The 20,245-nt window shown below is 44.7% G+C and overlaps 1 protein-coding gene across 8 annotated transcripts in view; it reads left to right on the forward strand.

Moving 5' to 3' along the window:
* Positions 1–12,684, forward strand: part of MITF (melanocyte inducing transcription factor) — a 165,704-nt gene extending 153,020 nt beyond the window's left edge. For 5 of the 8 annotated variants that reach the window (XM_054035274.1, XM_054035280.1, XM_054035277.1 and 2 more), the window contains exons 7-10: positions 832–906; positions 1,958–2,033; positions 5,977–6,124; positions 8,411–12,684. In XM_054035274.1, the coding sequence (XP_053891249.1) occupies positions 832–906; positions 1,958–2,033; positions 5,977–6,124; positions 8,411–8,791 (680 nt within the window). In that variant the 3' untranslated portion in view covers positions 8,792–12,684. The remainder of the gene's footprint in view (positions 1–831; positions 907–1,957; positions 2,034–5,976; positions 6,125–8,410) is intronic. The other 3 variants (XM_054035275.1, XM_054035281.1, XM_054035278.1) reach the window with 1 other exon arrangement.
* Positions 12,685–20,245: the final 7,561 nt, after the last annotated feature.

Consider the following 20,245-nt stretch of genomic DNA (forward strand, 5'->3'; position numbering starts at 1 on the left):
CTTAGGCTTGGTCTACACTTAAAGTTAGGTTGACCTAGCAATGTCAATCAGGGGTGTGAAAAAACACACCCCTCACTGACACAGTTATGTTGCCCTAACCCCCAATATAGGCACAGCTGTGTCAATGGAATAGTGCTTCCATCGGCGTAGTTATCATCATTGGGGGAGGCGGTATTTCCACATGGATGGAAAAACCCTTTCTGTCTCTGTAGGCCTCCTCTATGCCAGGGGTTCTCAAACTTTTTTTGCTGAGCCCCTCTTTGAAAATATTTCAGGTTCTGATGATCCCACGTGCGCCCCCCCCCAAATTACTGTACATACTCAGAGGAGCGCTAAATGAAGCATGTAATCGCTATCCCTGCAGTCAAAGGCACTGGAGCGTCTCAAAAAGTGAAAAGCAACAGTATGGTATTGCCACCCTTACTTCTGGCAGCAGGACAGTCTTCAGAGCTGGGTAGCGGGACACTGGCAGCTGCTGTACCCACCCCCCTTCCAGCTCCCCTCCCCCAGCAGTGTCCTCTATTTGGGAACTTAAAATATGGTAACCCGAGCGAAGGATCGAAAGGTTATCCCAATATTTTTTGTGATCTGATGACCCCCATGCAATTGCTTTGTGATCCCCTTTTGGGTCAGGACCGTCAGTTTGAGGAACGCTGGATGGGGTTATGTCAGCAAAGCTACAGCGATGTAGCTGTGTTACTATGGTGTCTGTAGTGAGGCATATCTCTAGTGATAAGATAAATGACATCAGAAATATGGATGTGCTGTATAAATTGCTATGTTGTATTCCTTGAATTTCCAAAATTCTAATGACTTCATTCACGTGCACAGCGTGTATTTTTCCTACAGAGTCAGAAGCAAGGGCGCTGGCTAAAGAGAGGCAGAAGAAAGACAATCACAACTTAAGTAAGTTTGTTTATGCTCAGTGTTCAATATTTCCTTAATTTTTTAGTTGATGACCCACAGTGACGAGTAAGTTACACAGATGATCATTAAGATTTTAATTATTTTTAAAAAGGCATTGGAATGCAGGCTGCTTAAAGCTTTGGGTGGCTTACTGTGCAGTACTTACACCACTTTATTGGTTATAGCCACAAATCGAATATCCCAAATTCGTTCCTATTGATTGCTGAAACTCGCTATTGAATTGAAAGCAATATTTTTTTAAAACAATTATTTGAGAACAATTTTTTAAACTTATGAGAATATGATCCAAATTCTGAATTCAAAGGGGTTTCACCTGCACTGGTATAACTGAGAGTAGAATGTGGCCAGTTGCCTTTGACAAATACACCATACAAAATTGTACCAAAATTTGTAGTTTAAACAAAAACTTAATGTATGCAATCAATTCATGTATCTAATCTTTAAACTTGTGTGCATATATTTTTTATGATTATTATTATTATTATTATTTTTTTTTTTTTTAAGGAGCATACTTTTATATTTGCCAACCATGAATACACATGTTTTACTAACTTTAAAATTCTAAAAGGACACTTTAGGATCCTTTATATCATTTCTAAAAACAAGAAACAATCTCATGCCTCTTGTTAGAAAGCAGAACTCCCCATTGGTTTCAATAGCAACGTCTCCTTGATGGCACAGTATGGTTTAAGATTTTTAAATTGGATCATGTAGTGTTTTGAGGAAGTATGGCAAAGTTCTTAAAGAATGAGACTGGGACTCAGAACTTAGGTCTTTTTTTGCCTTTGCACTGACAAACTGGATGTCCTTGGACAAATCACTCAGTTTCTGTGTCTTAATTTATCCAGTTGAAAAGTGGGTATAAGACTTACTTCACTTAAGCTTTATAACATACTTGTGCTACAGGTGTCAAGTATACATGTATGTATAAAGCATAAAGTGTTTTTGAAATCTTTAAGTTTAAAGGGGTTTCATTCTGTAAGCAGAAAGCATTATTTTTACTAATGTATATTTCTTTATTTTCCTAAAGTTGAACGAAGGAGAAGATTTAATATTAACGATCGCATTAAAGAATTAGGCACATTGATACCAAAATCAAATGACCCGTAAGTATGGTACTGTCTCTTCGGTAATGATGATATGTGTGAATTTTTGTTTAAATGTCTTAAGAGTGCCTTTGTGCTCAATAGCTTACTATACTTTGGGAGTACATTAAGCTAAACCACTGAAGGGCAGTCTGGGCACCCAGTAAGTGTGTCCACTGGACAGTTAGCGTGGAGTAGCTAGTGTGCTTGAAATTCACACCCTAGTTTGTTGTGCACTAATACCCCTGTGTAGACAAACCCCTGTAAGGCCACACCACTGAGTCTCTTCACAGTAACTGATATCTTTTAAAGATTTTGAATAATTTGTGTTTGATCCTCCTGGAAGATTCAGTAGATGGTGTATCTTAATGAACTGTATCAGGCAATGAGTTCGCCTTTGCAGAAGCACTAGTCTGGCCCACAGGAACTTGGCAGCAGTTGTCAGTGAGCACCCAGTGTACTGCCCCGCCCTTTCAGAAAACAGAAAAAACAAAATGTTGCTTCTTCCCGGTTCTCCACATCATTGACTACAAACTTGCCACAAGCACACCCCGGCTTGCACATCCATGCAGAAGTAGCTTTATTAAGTAATTTACTGTAGTTAATTTACCATAGCTAGGATAAAAATATATAAGGGATATGAAACCTTCATGTTCCAGGATGAAAGCCAATCACTAAAGGCCTGAATCAGTGCCCATTGAAGTCAGTGGGCGTATTACCATTGATTCAGTGGATGTCTGATCATGTGCTTCACACTAACTGCCTTGGGTAGGAGGAAACTTTCCTGCTGGCATGTTGGCACATAACTGTTCCCCGTGGAGGTTTTATATCTTCCTCTGATACTGGCCACTATGGGATAAGATACTGGACCAAGTGGACCATTGCTCTGATTGGTCTGGCAATTCAAATGGAAAATAATACTGCTCCCAAGCGGATAGTCCTCTCAAGTCAAAAAACGGGAAACAAGGCTGGTGGTTACCTCCTGTTCTAGTACCTGACTTGGGAGTTCCTGGGCTCTGATGCAGAACCCAGAACAGGATTCCTGCTGGCCGCTGAGCTGAGCCAGATGCTTTCTATGTTCCAATGGACCGAAATCTTACCTTGACTTGCTGATACTCCCACCAACCACAGACGGGCAAACCCACATAAGTACCGTCATGATGGGCTTAGACAGGGAGGTTAAAATATCTGCACATTCCAGTACAATGCCTTCAAGCAATCCATGTATCCTAACCCTCTTGCGAGGACCAGGCACCAGAGGTATTAATTAGGCCTTGTCTACATGCGGGGGAACTGACTGGCATAGCTGTTTTGCAAAAACTCCTCCATGTGGACACTACTCCCAAATAAAAGTGATTTTATTCCAGAATAATTACTCCACTTCGGAAGAATAGCAATTCCAGATTAGAAGTATCTCTGTTCTGGATTGGGTGTCCACACATGGAGCTATTCTGGAATAGCTATCGCAGAATAGCTTTTTCAGCAGTAGTTATGCCAGTCAATTTCTCCATGTAAAGAATCCCTTATACAGTGTCTCTTGCAATTTTTTGAAGAGTATTGTGAAGTACACCCCTTACAGCAAGGACTTAATTGTGAGTACTGCCAATGTATTCCCCTAGATCGAAGCCCTGTTCAGCAGATGGATGTGAACCGGAAGAGTAGGCATTTGCCTCAATTCCTGGTCAGCCCATTTAGAAAGAGAGGTCCTTGGGGTGGCTGCCATTCCTCAAGTAGGCTTATCCTTGCATTGAGATCGCTTGAAAAATCTACCAGCTGTACATAAAGCAAAGATCTGACCCCTTGGGCTCATTAATGATCCCAGAGCATTTTTCATAAGGGTGAAGGTGTTAATCCTGGTGTTTTGTCCAAACTCCAGTTGGGGTGATTGAAGTGAGCAGGCACTTTATCCAAGGAGCGCAGGATTTGGGCCATTTGTACTTTGAAATCTCTTCTGCTCTCCACTAGCAACAAAGCTTTATCAGTATATGCTAGTATCAAAACTGGAAAGTTATTGTTCCCTCTAGAGGAAAATTGATGGAGTAACTTGATAAACCCATATTTCTTGAGATGATGACCTACATCCATTTTACATTGCCACAGAAACTCATTATACACAACAGTTCTTGATTCTTCATGAATGATCACCAAGAAGAAATCTGTCGGTTCACCTTTCACTCTGTTTACATTTTTGCTACAGAGATGGGATAATCTAGAGACTGCGCATTTGCTTTTGCTATCCTGAAAATTAAAAATAATGTTCTGTATTTCTTTCTTAAGTTTCTCAGTGCCATGGAGTAAATAAATAAAGCAGGTGCTAGGTCTGCATTAGCTACATAAGCATTTATCAAGTAGTTTGATATATTGCTTGAAACCAATTAATCAGAAGAGCAAAGATCAGTACGCTGAAGTTCGTAAAGGATGCACTGAATAGCAGGAAAATACACTTGTCTGTCTCTTTAACAGCTTAAAAAAAAAATAAAAACATTTCCTTCCAGCACTATTAATTGGTCTTTGTCTCCCACATTACACAAAATGTCTCTTCCTCCTTCCCTACTAAGGAATCCCTGGAAAATGCACCCTCGGATGCATCATCAATCAGTTGTGTTTGCTTCTGTGCCAACATGTTAGATCTGAGCCTTGCTACTGTGTATACATTTTAATAGCTTGGTGGTGTGATAAGACCCTACCAGGAAAAATTGGGCCCTAATCAGTGTAAATGGGAACAGATACTTCCCAATGAAACCTTTTTAATTCTAGTGTCTTGCCAGCCAAGGTAGGACTCCATAGGGGAGGCTGTTTGTGCGTACCCTCTCCCACGAGCAAAGGAGTCGCATGCACTCCTAGCTAACACATGAATTCTGTGTGCTGGCTAGCTGGAGGGTTCACCACACCCCCTAATCAGCTGCACACCCACCTAGCATGGGTATAAACAGCCACGTAGATTGTGTGGCTTAAGTGAGCCGAGTAGAACCCCCAAGGTTTATACCCTACATGGCTTTCTACACGTCCAAGCAATGCCTCCCACGTCTGTACTGCTGTTTTTGACAGCGTAGTGTCCCGCTGCCTCACTCTTGCTGGAGCCTTTCCCCGCCACAGTGAAAGGCTTTTGTAGTGGAGAAAGATCCTGACAGCAGGGAGGTGGCAGTGAAAGGCTCTGGCCAGAGGAAAGGCTCTGCCCTGCCAGAGCCTTTCCCTACTTTGTGTAGCTACACCCTGCAGTGACAAGTGTGGACGCAGCCTGCCTTCCCCTGCTGTGTGTAGCTACATGTGTAGGGCCTGTACTTTACATGGTGCCATAAATGTAGACATACCCACTCAAAGGCTATGTTAGTGGCTCAAAAGAGCCTAGGAGTCCTCCCCTGAGACTGCATAGGAGGGTGTCCAAGGCTCCCATGCCCTTTTCTCCCATTCAATAACACGTCTTTGCAGTCCAGGACTAGAGTTGGTCATTAGTGAATGGGAGTTTAACTATGTTGTTCAAAGATCAAAGTTGAAATCCAGCATTGCTCATTAGAGGGGGGTACAACGAGGGGTAGTCAAGCAGCCTCACAGACGTCATTAAAAGCTGAGTGAGTCCTCTCATATTTAGCCATTCTGTCCCTTGGAACTAATGCTCTAGTATGAGTTCTGTGCGAAACACGACTCCTTGAGTACTGCAATTTCCCATCCCTGCAGTTTCATTCCCATGAGAAAGCAATGGTGAGCATGTCTCCTCTTCAGTAATTACGTGAATCCAAATCTCGTACAGTAGGCTGCCTGCTAATGAGTTGCCCTCTGGCTCCCCCTAGTGTATTTTACACAGCTCTTTTCAAAGTCGATAGTTTGTAATACTGTAATTCTGATCAGGTGTGGTGTAACTTGTGTGCTGTTAAACGGTGCTGCGGTTCTTCTCTATGCTTTGGCTTGATCCATGTGCTTGGGTGAGAGTGATTTTTTTTCCCCCCCCCAAACACTACTTTTACAGGGACATGCGCTGGAATAAGGGCACTATTTTAAAAGCGTCAGTGGACTATATCCGCAAACTGCAGCGAGAACAACAACGCACAAAAGAACTTGAGAACAGGCAGAAGAAACTAGAACATGCCAACAGACATCTACTGCTCAGAATACAGGTTTGCTGATACATACATTATGAATGAATTTAACAGCTGTATGTATGTATATCATTCACATCTATTTGCTACAAGGAAACGCCAGCTTACTATGTAACTTAGAAGAGCCATTGTGCTGGTCCTGCAATACCTATGATTAATGCTGAGTTGAACTTGTAGAGTTCTTGGTCCTCCAGTTACCAGAGGAGACGAGCTATGTTGTAGGAGGAACTTTAAAAAGTGAGATGCTTCTGGATAGCAGATAATTCTCTAGCCTTTTTGTAAAGCAGTTGTAGTTTAGTGTCTCTCTGCTCCCACTACAGTCTCTCTGCTCTCACCACACAACTCTAAGCACTTCAAACTACATTGGGCATTATTAGGTTGTACATGCAGATAAGGAGTCTAGTCTAGGGTTACCATATTCTGTGCCTCCAAATGGAGGACACTCCACGGCCCCCGGCCCCGCTCCCAGCCCCGCCCACACCCCCTCCCCAACCCCGCCCCCTCCCCAAAGTCTCCGCCCCCTCCCCTGCTTCCCGCGAACATTTAATTCGCGGGAAGCCTCAAGCAGGTAAGGGGGATGTGGGGGGGAGGAGGCGCGGCCCAGGCTGGCCCCCCGGCGGCTCCAGCCTGGGTCGTCTCGGGCCCTGGGGTGCCGGCCCCGGCCCCCGGCCGACCACCCCCGGCCCGCCCAGCACTGCCGGCCCCCGGCGGCCCGGCGCACCCCCCGGCTCCCCGGCTGACGGGGCTCCCCGCCGGCCCGGCTCCCCGCCGGCCCGGCTCCCCGGCTGACCGGGCTCCCCGGCTGACCGGGCTCCCCGCCGGCCCGGCTGACCAGGCTCCCCGCCGGCCCGGCTCCCCGCCGGCCCGGCACCGCGCCCGGCCCGGCACTGTGACCCTGGTTCCCGGCCCGGCACCATGCCCCCGGCCCCGCACCGCCGGCCCGGCCGAGCACCACCGAGCCCTCCCGATTTTCCCGGACATGCCCGGCTTTTGGGGATTTTCCCCCCGGACGGGGATTTGAGCCCCCAAAAGCCGGACATGTCCGGGAAAATCCGGACGTATGGTAACCCTAGTCTAGTCCTGCTCTCACTGAAGGCAGAGAAAGATTTGACATTGACTCCAATAAGAGCAGGATGAGACCCAAGGTGCCATATTCTATATGGAGCAATTGTCAATATGGTCAAGTTAGTTCAAATGCTTTTTGACTCAAGACTGCTAATGGTTTTCCACTCACATGACACTGCTTCCTAAACAGAGCAGTTGAGTAGAATGATGTTCTACAAATTCACACAGAGCGTCAACGCTAGGCACAGGCTGTCCCAGAGATCTGCAGATAGCGGGAGTCCTCCATGCAAGGTTGTCTCCCTGCCCTCTGCAAGGGAGAAGGGAATGATGCTACATTAACAGCCTCCTCCCCGGTAGTCTGCAGGAGCCTCTCAGCTGCTGCTCTGCACAGAGTGAACTCAGTGAAGCTTGGAGGCAGTGCTGAGGGTGGGAAAGGGGGGAACAGGATACCAGCCTTGTTCTGCAGCACCATCCCTTGAAAGCCACCACGCTGGAGGCTCTTCTTCCCTGCTTTGTGCATTCCCTTTGTGTCTAGTACTGAGCTGCTGCAGGGAGAGCCAACCAATGGCTGCATGTCTATTAAAAATACATTGAACAGTAAATTAAGCAGTGCACTGATGAAAGCCAGGGGGATTTTCACCAGAGGAAATAATATACTATGATGGTGTCTTTTTCCTGGAGAGCTCCTCAGTTTCCCCTATGAATAGCAGGACTTTGCAATTATTACCAGTTTATTTTGGTGGCTCCATTTATGGTAGTTACGGATTCAAATAATACAAAAAGATGTAGTGTAACTGTCGTCATGGCCCGGCACTGTAAGGCTTTGTTGTGGTTGCTGTCAACACTGCTGATCTGGATATCCCTTGAGAACTTAAGTTGCTGGTTTGCTTGAAGACATCTTGATCGTATTGCCTGTGAAATTTGGTTTTGGCAATGAGATGGTTCTCCAGGAAAAGTCCTGCAGTGGTCTGCCACCATTGACTCTCTGCAGACTTTTTTAATTGAGAGAACATTATTTAAGTAGTGATTTTGGGTGGATGAAGTTTGGGAGGGTGATATGACAGTTATATCAAGTCCAGTTCTTGCAACAGTTGTTGCTCTCGTAGGGAGATGGGAGCTGCTGAGAGGGTGATGCCGTTTATAAGGGTCCATCAGAAATTGTACATCAAAGATATATCAAAAGCATTACACTTTATCTTTACTTTCAGGTTTTATTTGTGTCTGTTGCCTTCTTTACAGGAACTTGAGATGCAGGCTCTTGCACACGGACTTTCCCTTGTCCCATCTACAGGCCTTTGCTCACCAGATGTGGTAAACCGGGTCATCAAGCAAGAACCGGTCATTGACAACTGCAACCAAGACGTATTGCAGCACCGCTCAGATTTATCTTGCACGACTACCCTCGATCTTACTGATGGTACCATAACTTTCAATGATAACCTAGGAACCTACAGTGTCCCCACAAAAGTGGGATCCAAACTGGAAGATATTTTGATGGACGATACTCTCTCCCCTGTAGGAGTTACTGACCCACTCCTTTCCTCAGTATCTCCTGGAGCTTCAAAAACAAGTAGCAGAAGAAGCAGCATGAGCATGGAAGATACTGATCATGCTTGTTAGCAGATAATTGGCATGGCCTCTCAAAAACTGCTTCATTTCTTAATCAGTAGATTAAATAATTTACATTTTTAGGTTTTTTGATTTTCTTTTAATATTAATCTACTTGTGCTTCATCAATAGCCCAGTATATATATTATATATATATTTTTGAATTTTGTGAAAAGACTTGTATATTCTATTTTAAAAGTACCAATGCCTCCAAAATATTGTACAACCTATGTACAGTATTTGTGAACTGGATTCGCTAAGAACTTTGAACTGGTCAAATCTACTCAAAGCAATAGAATTACAAATCAAAACAACAGTCTGTTTCTATTCAGGGGAAACTAACAAGTTATTTACTTGGAAACTAAATGTAAAGCTAAAAAAAAAAAAAGAGAGAGAGAATGTGAAGAAACCAAAAATATCCACTTTGTAACCATGTTGTGTTGATTTAATAGTGCTGCCTTAAAGATACAGTATCCGTCAAACTTAGTTTAGTCTTTAGATCACAAGATGTTTAAAATAAATCACTATTCTACTTTAATAATAATAATAATAAAACTAGCATTAACACATACTGATTGTGTTGATTCCAATATGAAATGTTCCTTATGATGATGCTAGAAATGAAGGAGAGTGTGTAGGGAGGCATGAATCTGTCTCAGTTTCTTGGAGTGTTGTTATTCTTACTCTCAACTGAAAGGGTTTCCCTTCTTCTCCCACTTCAAGCTTTTCTTTAAAGGCTTTTATTTTGGAAAGAACACTTAGAATTGTTTATCGACAGTAAAACAGACAGGAGCACTGTAAGCTGGTATACATTTTCAGACAAAATTCAATACATTTTATCAACTGGGCACATTTTGTTGTATATTTCTAACTGGCCTTACATTTTATATTTTTTAAGTGTTGTACAGGTTTTTCATTTGCATGGATTCTTTAGTTATCCTCATGTTTTTGTTTTGTTTTTAAATATAGCTGTATTTCATTTATAAGAATATGCCTCTTAATATTGCAACAATTTTTTGACATGTTTAAAACTCACTGGAGGTTTTCTGCATTCTTTGTAAACACTTGAAAGGAAGCTTTTATGCAGGATCCTGTGTATTGAGAGATTTTGAGAATATTTTGTATATTACAGTCTCACTTTGGAAATATTTTTAAACACAATTTAAGGTGTAGTACAAATTTAGACTAGGTAATAAAACAAAGCTCTGTAGAGACAATGAACGTACATATTTATTTTTAGTGATACAGAAAGAATAATAATATGCTTGAAGCCTAATCACTATATAGTTAATATGCCCCTTAGAGTAATTAATTTGGTGTTTTATTTCAGCAATATGGCTGGTTTAAAAAGAGTAAATTTACTGTATCTTAAAATAACTGTTACTTTATAACCATCGTATTAATTTAACTTGCAACAATGTTGTAAAAGTAGTTTTGGTGCATTATCTACGCAAGTGTAGTCCTATGCAATAACAGTAGTTATAATCATATTCTATCAAACCTAGATGTTTTACAAAGATGACAGATGGTGTTATGAGCCAGATCGACTGGATTTCTCCGTAGCAGCCTACAGTTGAAATGTATCAGAAAAGCATCTCATTCAGAATGAAGTGCCTTAAATTGTAGTAGTAGTCTTCTTGGACTAGCACTGACTGAAGTGTGGCATAGAAGGAAGTTTTGGGGTGATATTTATAGGAAATCTGAGTGTAGCCTGGTGCCCTATGTAGAAAACAAGAGCGTCCCATTCTCTTTGTGCTATACTGGAAAGATATGTATAATATATAAAAATTTAAATCTTGTTTAGTGATTGAGTGCCAACATGGCAGACTTGATCAAGAAAACTTGGTCATGGCGGTCTAATAGTGTTCCGAAATCAAATGTGAATATAGTGATGATGAAAGACAGAGGACAAAACGTCAGGAGTTTTAGTGGAAGGTTCATACTGATGGATGCTGCATCTTTCACGTATACTTTCGATTATGAAAAATCCTTGAAACCACTGGTGCCCAGTCCTGCTCTCATGGAAGCCAATAGGAGTTTTTTGTTTGACAATGGGAGTGCATGACTGGGCCTGTTATCAGCTCTGCTGCTTTCTATTCTGGTACTTGGGGTGGATTGGGGCTTAGAGAGGGAACTCTCCTATGTGGCCGATATGGAAGAATGGTCTAGTTTACTATGTAGTCCTGCCTTGAGTGCAGGACACCTAACCATGACCCCTCGAGGTCCCTTCCAGTTCTACGCTTCTATGATTCTATATTCTTGACATTCTTTCTTATATTTGTATAGCTCTTTCACCGGTTAGTTATGCAGTTCTTTGTTTCTGCTTGAATAGCTAACTGTATATTCGCTTTGATAATCACCAGATTTGTCACTTTTGGGGGTGGGGGGCAAGGGTCAGCTCACAGTGTTACAACAAATGCCTGTTCTTCCTAGCCTGTTTTTTGGACAGTTTTTTTTTTTTTTTTTTTTTGGTATCTGTAACGCCAGTGGTTTCCAAACTGTGACCCAGAGGCAGTGCACATGTGTCTCCAGCATTGCGTATTGCAGCCCATCACCATACTCAGCAATGCAGTTAAGATGCTCATATATCCTGGGTGGCTCTTGGCACAGCAGCTGTGCCACAGTTTAGCAACTATGCATGCAGTCACTTGCTCCTGTTGTTGCAATACCTTAACGGTGACAGATGAAGGAAATAACAGCAAAAGAGTGGCTATAGCTCTAATGCAAGGCCATATATTCCCCTTCAGAGTAAAAGGGTGAGCAAAGGCCAGAGAGCTGCAGCAATTGGACAAAAATGGGATGCACAAGGTCATTTGGGTGTTGTAACCAGAAAAATCCATTCAAGATGGTACCCAACACGGCATCCAGTTTGGAGCTATGTAGAAGTGGGGCCTGGATGTAGGGTATGCAAATATGCATCATGCTTATTTGAGCCCTCTGTGGACTAAAATGAAACCCTGATCCTCTGCCCTCATGCGATTTGTAGATGGTCCCCGTATGCTTAGAAATTGACAAAAATACGATTCCTTACCAAGATCTGGATTTCTCTGGATGAACATTACTATGGCCCCCAGCAGCCATATTGTGCTGTCTGTAAAGGTAGCACACTGTACGTAACACTCAACGTTGGCCTTTTCCTCATCTCCTCTTACGTGTCCTTGGGTCACACCCCATTTTGGGATATTGCAGCTGAAAGCACATGAGTGTTCTCATTTGGTACGCCAGTAGGAGGTAAGGGCTTTTCAGACAGTTAAGTTCTGATGCTCTTATTCTCTCTACGGTACATGCACCATGGAGCATATGGCCCTTAATGTGGAGTCAGCGGCTTGAGGCAAGACATTGCGTCAGCAAGATGGAGCAGCATCCCTAGGACAGTTATTGCGCAAAGCTTCAAGCTGTAATGACTGTATGGCCCACATGCCAACAATGTGAGCCAGGCCTGGCTTACCTGGCCAGGTAAATGGATTACCAAACAATTCTCACTTTGCCAAAACCATGCAACAAATATGAACGTATAGAATATAATGAAGTTCTTTATTGTTTTTAGACTCGAAAGCAATATTAACTCTGCAGCCTATAAAAGCAAATAGGAAGTGTACAAGGAAAAAAAAAAGCAAAGCACAAAATAATGCACTTACATTGATGTTTTTTTTACATAAAATGCACTGGGAAGAAGCAGATGTTGATATAAAATACCTATATTTCTTGAAAAGGTGACATTAATTACTGCCTCTTGCTATGATGCTTGGTACTGTAATGTTGTTGATATTCACCTGCTGTTGACTGCAGCAATAATTTGTGTATGGTCCATAGCACTGTAAATTATGGATCGATAGTAATGTATCCCATGAAATATTTTGAACTGTTGTTCTTGATAGATGGATTAAAGCATTTGGTTTTTCACATCCTCTGTGTAAGCCACTTGTGTTCAGTGTAAGTGAATCTTGGTTTTAAATGTCTTTGACTCCCAACAGTACATGTCATGTTTGTGACTTAGTCACTGACCGATTGTGCCAAAGTTTTTAAAGCTACAGTAATAAGTGATTTTAGTTCTTACTGTGTTATTGCAGCCTTTGTTCTGTATTATTTATTGTATTGCGGTAGTGCCTACGTGTCCCAGTCATGGAGCAGGACCCCATTGTGCTAGGCACTGTCCAAACACTGTACAAAGACCCTTCCTCCCCAGAAGGATTTACAATCGAAACATAAAACAAAAAACTGCTGGTCACTACAGACAAACGTCCTCCTCTTGAAATCTGACGACAGCTGTCTTTTGCCCCTCAACTCCATTCAAACTACAGCTGCTAAGATCATCTTCCTGGCCCATTGCTCTGACTACTTCACCCTACAATGGCTCCCCCTCGCCTGTAGTGTGAAGCACAATATCTTTGTCCTAACATCCCATCCCTCCCTGAACTACTCAGCTGCATCCGATGTATCTGTCTCGTTGTGAGGTTGACTTTGCTCTAACAGTGTCAGCCTTGAGCATCCGTCGTTCCCACAAGCCCCTTAGCTTGGGGGAAAGATCCCACTTGATATCTGCATCCTCTAATCATTGAAATCACTTAAAGCCACCTCAGACTGCAGAGAGATGTAATTGTCTGTGCCTAAATTTGTGAAAATTCTTATTCTTTAGGAATAGAATGCATTGGTTTATCTAGGTATGTAATTAAAAACAACCTCTTTTATATCACCCTATTTAAAGAGCAAAAGTAAGGTTCCTTTATATCTTCTTTTACCTACACTGGCATTCTTTAGACCAGTACTTTAAGGATCCAATATAGTACTTGAACTGGATGGTGTTAGAAGCAGCCTGTCTACAATCCTTAGCCAGACCTAAACTTCTGACCTCTGATTAGAAGGGCTTTGACTTAATACCATGGAGTGAATTAGCTTACAACTGAAATGTGTGATTGTCTTGAAGATTATGGGCCACTTTTTTTTTTTTGCTGGCCTACCTCCATTGACTCCCAAGGTTTTTGCCAGCAGCAAATGTGGCCCCTAGTTTTTAAGAGCGGCAGAAAGCAAGTATTATCTCTTGCACAGAAGGGTAAGTGAAGCACAGAGATGAAGTAATAGGCCCAAGGTTACAAAGGAAGCCTGTGGCAGAGGTGGATCCAGCTCTTCTGAGTCCCACGCCAATGCTTTAACCACAGGACTAGAATTCCTATCAAATGTGAGTTCATCTGTGCAACTGAAGCCTATATAAGCATTTATAGCGTTATGTGATGCTTTTGTGTATAATGGGCAGAAATGCACTACCAAGCAAGACAAAGGCTGTTACTATGTGTGTGGCTTAGAGAGGATTTCAGAGTGAACGCTGTGAGTTTTGGGGAAGCTTTAATCCTGTTCTGAAGGGCAATGATTTGGCCTGTCTAATACGGATGGGTAGCAGGGACAAGATCAGTGGTTTGCATCTCAGCACGCCTGCATATGACTGTGATGACCTGAATTCCTGTTGTCTTCATTAGGAGTTTAGCGTAAGACTGCACAGTGTTGTAATGGTCTTCTATAAAACTGGAGACCAGGGTCCATTTCTTAACGTGAAAACTGGTGAAGGAGGAGTGACTATGTGACCCTTGGGGTTAGTTTGTTGTCTGTAGTTTGAGGGCTTGCTTGCTGTGTGCCTGCTTGACTGAAGTTTATAGTGTGGTCTGTGTGGGGGGCCCTGTCCTGAGCCTAGTGGCCTGATAGGCAAGGCTGAGAGCTTCTTAACAAGGCTTTGATCCGTAATCCCTTTAGGATCAATTAACCAGGGGACAGGGATATTCAAGGAGAACAGGGGTTTAAAAAGCCACCTCCCTAAGCGACCAGCGGAGCTAGCAAATGGGAGTTTTGCGAAAGAGTTTAGAGAGGGAGGTTGAGAACCAGATAGACCCAAAAAACATTCTCTAAACTTAGGCCAAGAAATCTCCCCAAAAAACCACCTCCCCCCATAAAAACCAAAAAGGGCGGCAGGAGTAAAAATGGAGGCAGAAGTCCAGCAGCAGAGTGGGGGCTATGCAGTCTACTGCGCTGAATTCAGCATGTATGATTGCCTGCCTTGTGGACACGTGGCATATTCAGTGCAAGCACCTCCTGGCCCTCAGCAAATATGGGCTGTAGAGGTCAGAGTGGCTCAACTGGAGGAGTTAAGGGAGACAGAGAGGAATGAGACTTGCTGGGATACAGTAGAGCAGTCCCACCCTCAGTCTGACAGCTTCTGTGCTGTTGAGGAAGATGAAGGTCTCGGGGAAGGAGAACATCAAACTGGAGTGGAGGGAAACGATCCCATAGTTGGGACCCTCCTTTCAGATGATGTTATGGTATTCCCTCACACTGAGGAGATGCCTCTAGGGGAGGGAACCCCAGTTATTAGGATGAGACTGGTAATGGCAATAGGGCAGTGATCCCCAAACTTTTCATGTCATGCCTCCCCCCTTACTGCTCTATTCCCCCACCCCGGAGCTGTGACTGGGAGCCGGGGCCAGGGTTCAGGGGCACCAGACGGAGTAAGGGGCCCAGGCTGGAGCCATGGCTGGGCCGGAAGCCGGTGGGGCGGGGCTGGAACTCGGACGGCGCTGTAGAGCCACAGCCAAGCCAGGGGCTGAGGCTTGGGCCATGGGGGGGGGGTCGGGGGTCAGGACCGGGGCTGCAGCTGGGGCCAGAGCAGAGCTGGGGGAAGAGCAGGGCTGGGTGGCGCGCTCTCCCCACCCCCGTGGAGGCTGGCCCAGGCCTCCCCGAACATTCTTCCACACCTAGTTTGGTAGGGTTACCATACGTCCGGATTTTCTCGGACATGTCCGGCTTTTGGGGGCTCAAATCCCCGTCCGGGGAGAAATCACCTAAAGGCGGGCATGTCCGGGAAAATCGGGAGGGAGGGAGGGCTCGGCCGGGGCCTCTTTGGCCGGGGCCGGTGCGGGGCCGGGCCGGGGTCGCAGTGCCGGGCCGGGCTGGGCGCGGGGCCGGGCGGGGAGCTGGGGGCGCGGTGCTGGGCCGGGGTCCGGGCCCGCGGGGCCGGGCGCCGGTCCAGGGTGGCGGGGCCAGGGTCGCCGGTCCGGGGTCGCGGGGGGGTGCGCTGGGCCGCCGGGGGCCGGCAGTGCTGGGCGGGCCGGGGGTGGTCGGCCGGGGGCCGGCGCCCCAGGGCCCGAGCCGACCCAGGCTGGAGCCGCCGCCTCCTCCCCCCACACTCCCCCTTACCTGCTTCAGGCTTCCCGCGAATCAAATGTTCGCGGGAAGCAGGGGAGGGGGCGGAGACTTTGGAGAGGGGGTGGAGTTGGGGCGTGGGCGGGGCTGGGGGCAGGGCCCTGTGGAGTGTCCTCCATTTGGAGGCACAAAATATGGTAACCCTATAGTTTGGGGACCACTGCACTAGGGGATTCTGTCATTAGAAATAGAGATAGTTGAGTACCAGGAGAACTGCGTGGTAAATAGCTTGCCAGGTATGAAGGTTGCGGATCTCTCAAGACATCTAGACCGACTTACGTGCAGTGCTGAGGAGGAGCCAGTGGTCATGGTACATGTAGGTACCACTGACCTAGGGAAAGGTAGGAGAGAGGTCCTGGAGGCCAAATTTAGGCCAGGACCTTCATGGTAGCATTCTTTGAAATGCTCCCAGTTCCACACACAGGGCCAGTTAAACAGGCAGAGCTGCAGGGTCACAATGCATGGATGAGACGATAGCATAGTGAAGAGGGGGGTAGATTTATTAGAAACTGGGGAATCCTTTTGGAAAAGGAGGAACCTATACAGGAAGGAAGGGCTCCACCTAAACCAAAATAGAGCCAGATGGTTGGCATGTAAAATTAAAAAGGTCATAGAGAAGTTTTAAAACTAAGGGTTGGGGGAAAGCTGACAGATGCGGAGAAGCACATGGTTTGGACAGACACATTCCTTAGGGGAGGGTCTATTAACTGATATTCTCTATATCTGTGCAGAGTTACAAAAAGATCTCTCAAAACTAGTTGACTCGGCAACAAAATGGCAGATGAAATTCAGTGTTGATAAATGCAAAGTAATGCACAATGGAAAACATAATCCCAACTATATATTCAAAATGATGATTCTAAATTAGCTGTTACCGCTCAAGAAAGAGATCTTGGAGTCATTGTGAATAGTTCTCTGAAAATATGTGCTTAACATGTAGTCAAAAACAAGAAAAATATTAAGAACCATTCGGAAAGGGATAGATAGGACAGTAAATATCATGCCACTGTATAAATCCATGGTACGCCCACACATTGAATGCTGTGTGACGTTCTGGTTACCCTATCTCAAAAAAGATGTATTAGAATTGGGGGGTGGGAGGGGGGAAATACAGAGAAGGGCAAAAAGATGATTAGGGGTTTGGAACAGCTTCCAAATGAGGAGAGGTTAAAAAGACTGGGATTGTTCAGCCTCGCAAAGCGACAACTAAGAGGGCATACGATAGAAGTTTATAAAATCATGATTGGTGTGGAGAAAGTGGATCAGAAAATGTTATTTATCCCTTCACATAACATGCAAACCAGGAGTCACCCAATGAAATTTATAGACAGCAGTTTTAAAACAAACATCAGGAAGTACTTCACACAACGCATGGTAAACCTGTGGAACTTGTTGCCAGGGGGTGTTGTGAAGGCCGAAAGTATAACTGGGTTCAAACAAGAATTAGGTAAGTTCATGGAGGATAGGTCCATCAATGGCTATTAGCCAAGATGGCAGAGATGCAACCCTGTGCTCTGGGTGTCTGTAAACCTCTGACTTCCAGAAGCTGGGACTGGATGATGGGGTGGATCATGCGATAATCGCCCTATTTGTTCATTCCCTCTGAAGCATCTGGCATTGGCCACTAAGAAGGCAGGACACTGGGCTAGATGGACCATTGGTCTGCCCCAGTATGGCTATTCTTATGTTCTAATTTAGTGGTTTGCTTGGGATTTATTTCAGTGGTTAATATTGAGCTTTATTAATTTCTGCAGTGAGCAGCCCTCGTAATCCATACTTATGGTTCCTTGTCTTTTGATGAGCAAACGTCCAGCAGGCTGATGAATTGTGAGGAGCTGATGCTGACTTGCAGTTCTCCTTAGAAGCCTTTTTCCTTCTTAGGAAAAAATTTGGCAGGGGTACACTTAAGAAAAAATGAGACCTCTTATGACCCCTCGCTCTGCACTGGCCAGTTAACAGAGGGTGTTGTGAGCTGCCAGGTTACCTTTCTGGGCCGGTGTGAAGGCACAGATCTGTGGGAGATTACCTGCTGAAAGTGCTAGGCCAGGGGCGGGCAAACTTTTTGGCCTGAGGGCCGCATCGGGTTTTTTAAATTGTATGGAGGGCCGGTTAGGGGAGGGGGTCTCCTATCTGCCCCAGGAGCTCACAGCCCCACCGCCCAAATCATTGTGCCAGCTGCGGCGAGGGGGGACGGCTGGGGGCGAGCCTCCTGGGCCAGGAGCTCTGAGGCTGGGCAGGACGGTCCCACGGGCCGTAGTTTGCCCACCCCTGCTCTAGGCTGATGCTGTAGCACATCGCTCTGCTGGGGGGTGCACAGGTCTCCGACTCACCACCACCAGGCTGAGCAGAAGGCAGAGGCCATGTGTGATCACTAGCTGAACATTTCCAAACTTAGGTGGCGAGGGGCCACTCTCCCACGTGCTCCCTCATTGCTATAACATCCGATGGCAGTGCTGAGTCTAAAAACACGGAATACTAGTTTTCAAACTGTTTTGAAGTTCACTGTCTTTCCAATACCCTAGAAACTCACAGGCATGGTTTGAAAAAGGCCTCCTGACCTATTAAAAGCAACATAGAGGTGTATACTCTCTGCTTTCCAGATCTGTTAGTTCTAAAAGGATGCACCTTACATTTCCTTTTCTTTTGCCCTCTAGTGGATTTATGCTATTACAGCAGCCACAATCTTTTAATGACCTCATAGCTGGATATTGTGCAGTGTTGCGATTTATGATTGGCCTGATTCAGGGCACTGGATTGGGAATCAGGAGATCTGGGCCTAACTCTGCAACTCACTGGCTGGGTGACTTTAGGCAAACCCTTCCCTTCCGTGTGCCTCTATTCCCTTTCCAGTCTTTAGAATGTCACCTTTTCAGGTCCAGGACTGTCTTAGGTACATCCCTTAGTCAGTGCAATGGTGCCCTGATATCTGTGGGGTCCCTAGGTGCTACTGTAGTGCAAATAATTATTGTGATTTTTATACATTTTTTTCCCTTACACCATGGAGTGAAAAACCCTATGGTAAATACCAGGTGATGGCATCAACACAGTGTGTGGCTGTTCTATTACAGGGGTCGGCAACCCTTCAGAAGTGGTGTGCCGAGTTTTCATTTATTCACTCTGATTTAAGGTTTCACGTGCCAGTCATACATTTTAACGTTTTTAGAAGGTCTCTTTCTATAAGTCTATAATATATAATGAAACTATTGTATGTAGAGTAAACAAGGTTTTTAAAATGTTTAAGAAACTTCATTTAAAATTAAATTAAAATGCAGAGCCCCCCGGACCGGTGGCCAGGACCCAGGCAGTTTGAGTGCCACTGAAAATCAGCTCGCGTGCCATAGGTTGCCTACCCCTGTTCTAGTCTGAGTTCAACTGAAGACAGGCCAAATCAGAGCCATTTATCTCCTCCCCCTTACACTCAAATGGTTGTTTGGGTTGCACTAATTCCCGGAAGCTCCAGTCGGGGTTCAGGACACCCTTGTGCTAGGCATTGTACGAGTAAATAAGGACAAGATGATCCCTGCACCAAAGCGTGCTCTTACATATGTGGTAAGAAACAAGTGAACACAACAAACAGATGAGAGAAGCACAAGGTAAGAATGAGTCGGTTATTATTAGTGCAACAAGCAATGGACATAGCACACAAACTTGCCTAGTCATTGTTACAGAAGTGAATTGGAGAAATGACACCAAGATCTAAATTATCCTGTGTTTTGGTTTTGCAAAATTGTAAAACTAAACCTGTTTCAGGGTGGGAGATTAACCTATTTCCAGTGTGGATACTTGATAAACCCGGAGCCCTCTAAACCTTAGTTTACCCTAGAGATTGGTTTGAACTAAAATCCTGGATGAAAACACCTGCAAACTTTGAGGATCACCATTCAGATATCCAAAGATTAACAATTGATATGAGAACAGTCTTAATGGACGGAGCTATTGGTTTGTTCTTGTGAGCAAATCCCAAAGACAGTCTAGCTGCCAATGGGAAAGTATTCAGAGTAGCAGCCATGTTAGTCTGTATCCGCAAAAAGAAGAACAGGAGTAATTGTGGCACCTTAGAGACTAACAAATTTATTAGAGCATAAGCTTTCGTGGACTACAGCCCACTTCTTCGGATGCATATAGAATGGAACATATATTGAGGATATATAATACACACATACAGAGAGCATAAACAGGTGGGAGTTGTCTTACCAACTCTGAGAGGCCAATTAATTAAGAGAAAAAAAACTTTTGAAGTGATAATCAAGCTAGCCCAGTACAGACAGTTAAGAAGTGTGA

The sequence above is a fragment of the Malaclemys terrapin genome, chromosome 7 (genome assembly GCF_027887155.1).
Source record: "Malaclemys terrapin pileata isolate rMalTer1 chromosome 7, rMalTer1.hap1, whole genome shotgun sequence".
In the NCBI taxonomy this organism is placed as follows: Eukaryota; Metazoa; Chordata; order Testudines; family Emydidae; genus Malaclemys; species Malaclemys terrapin.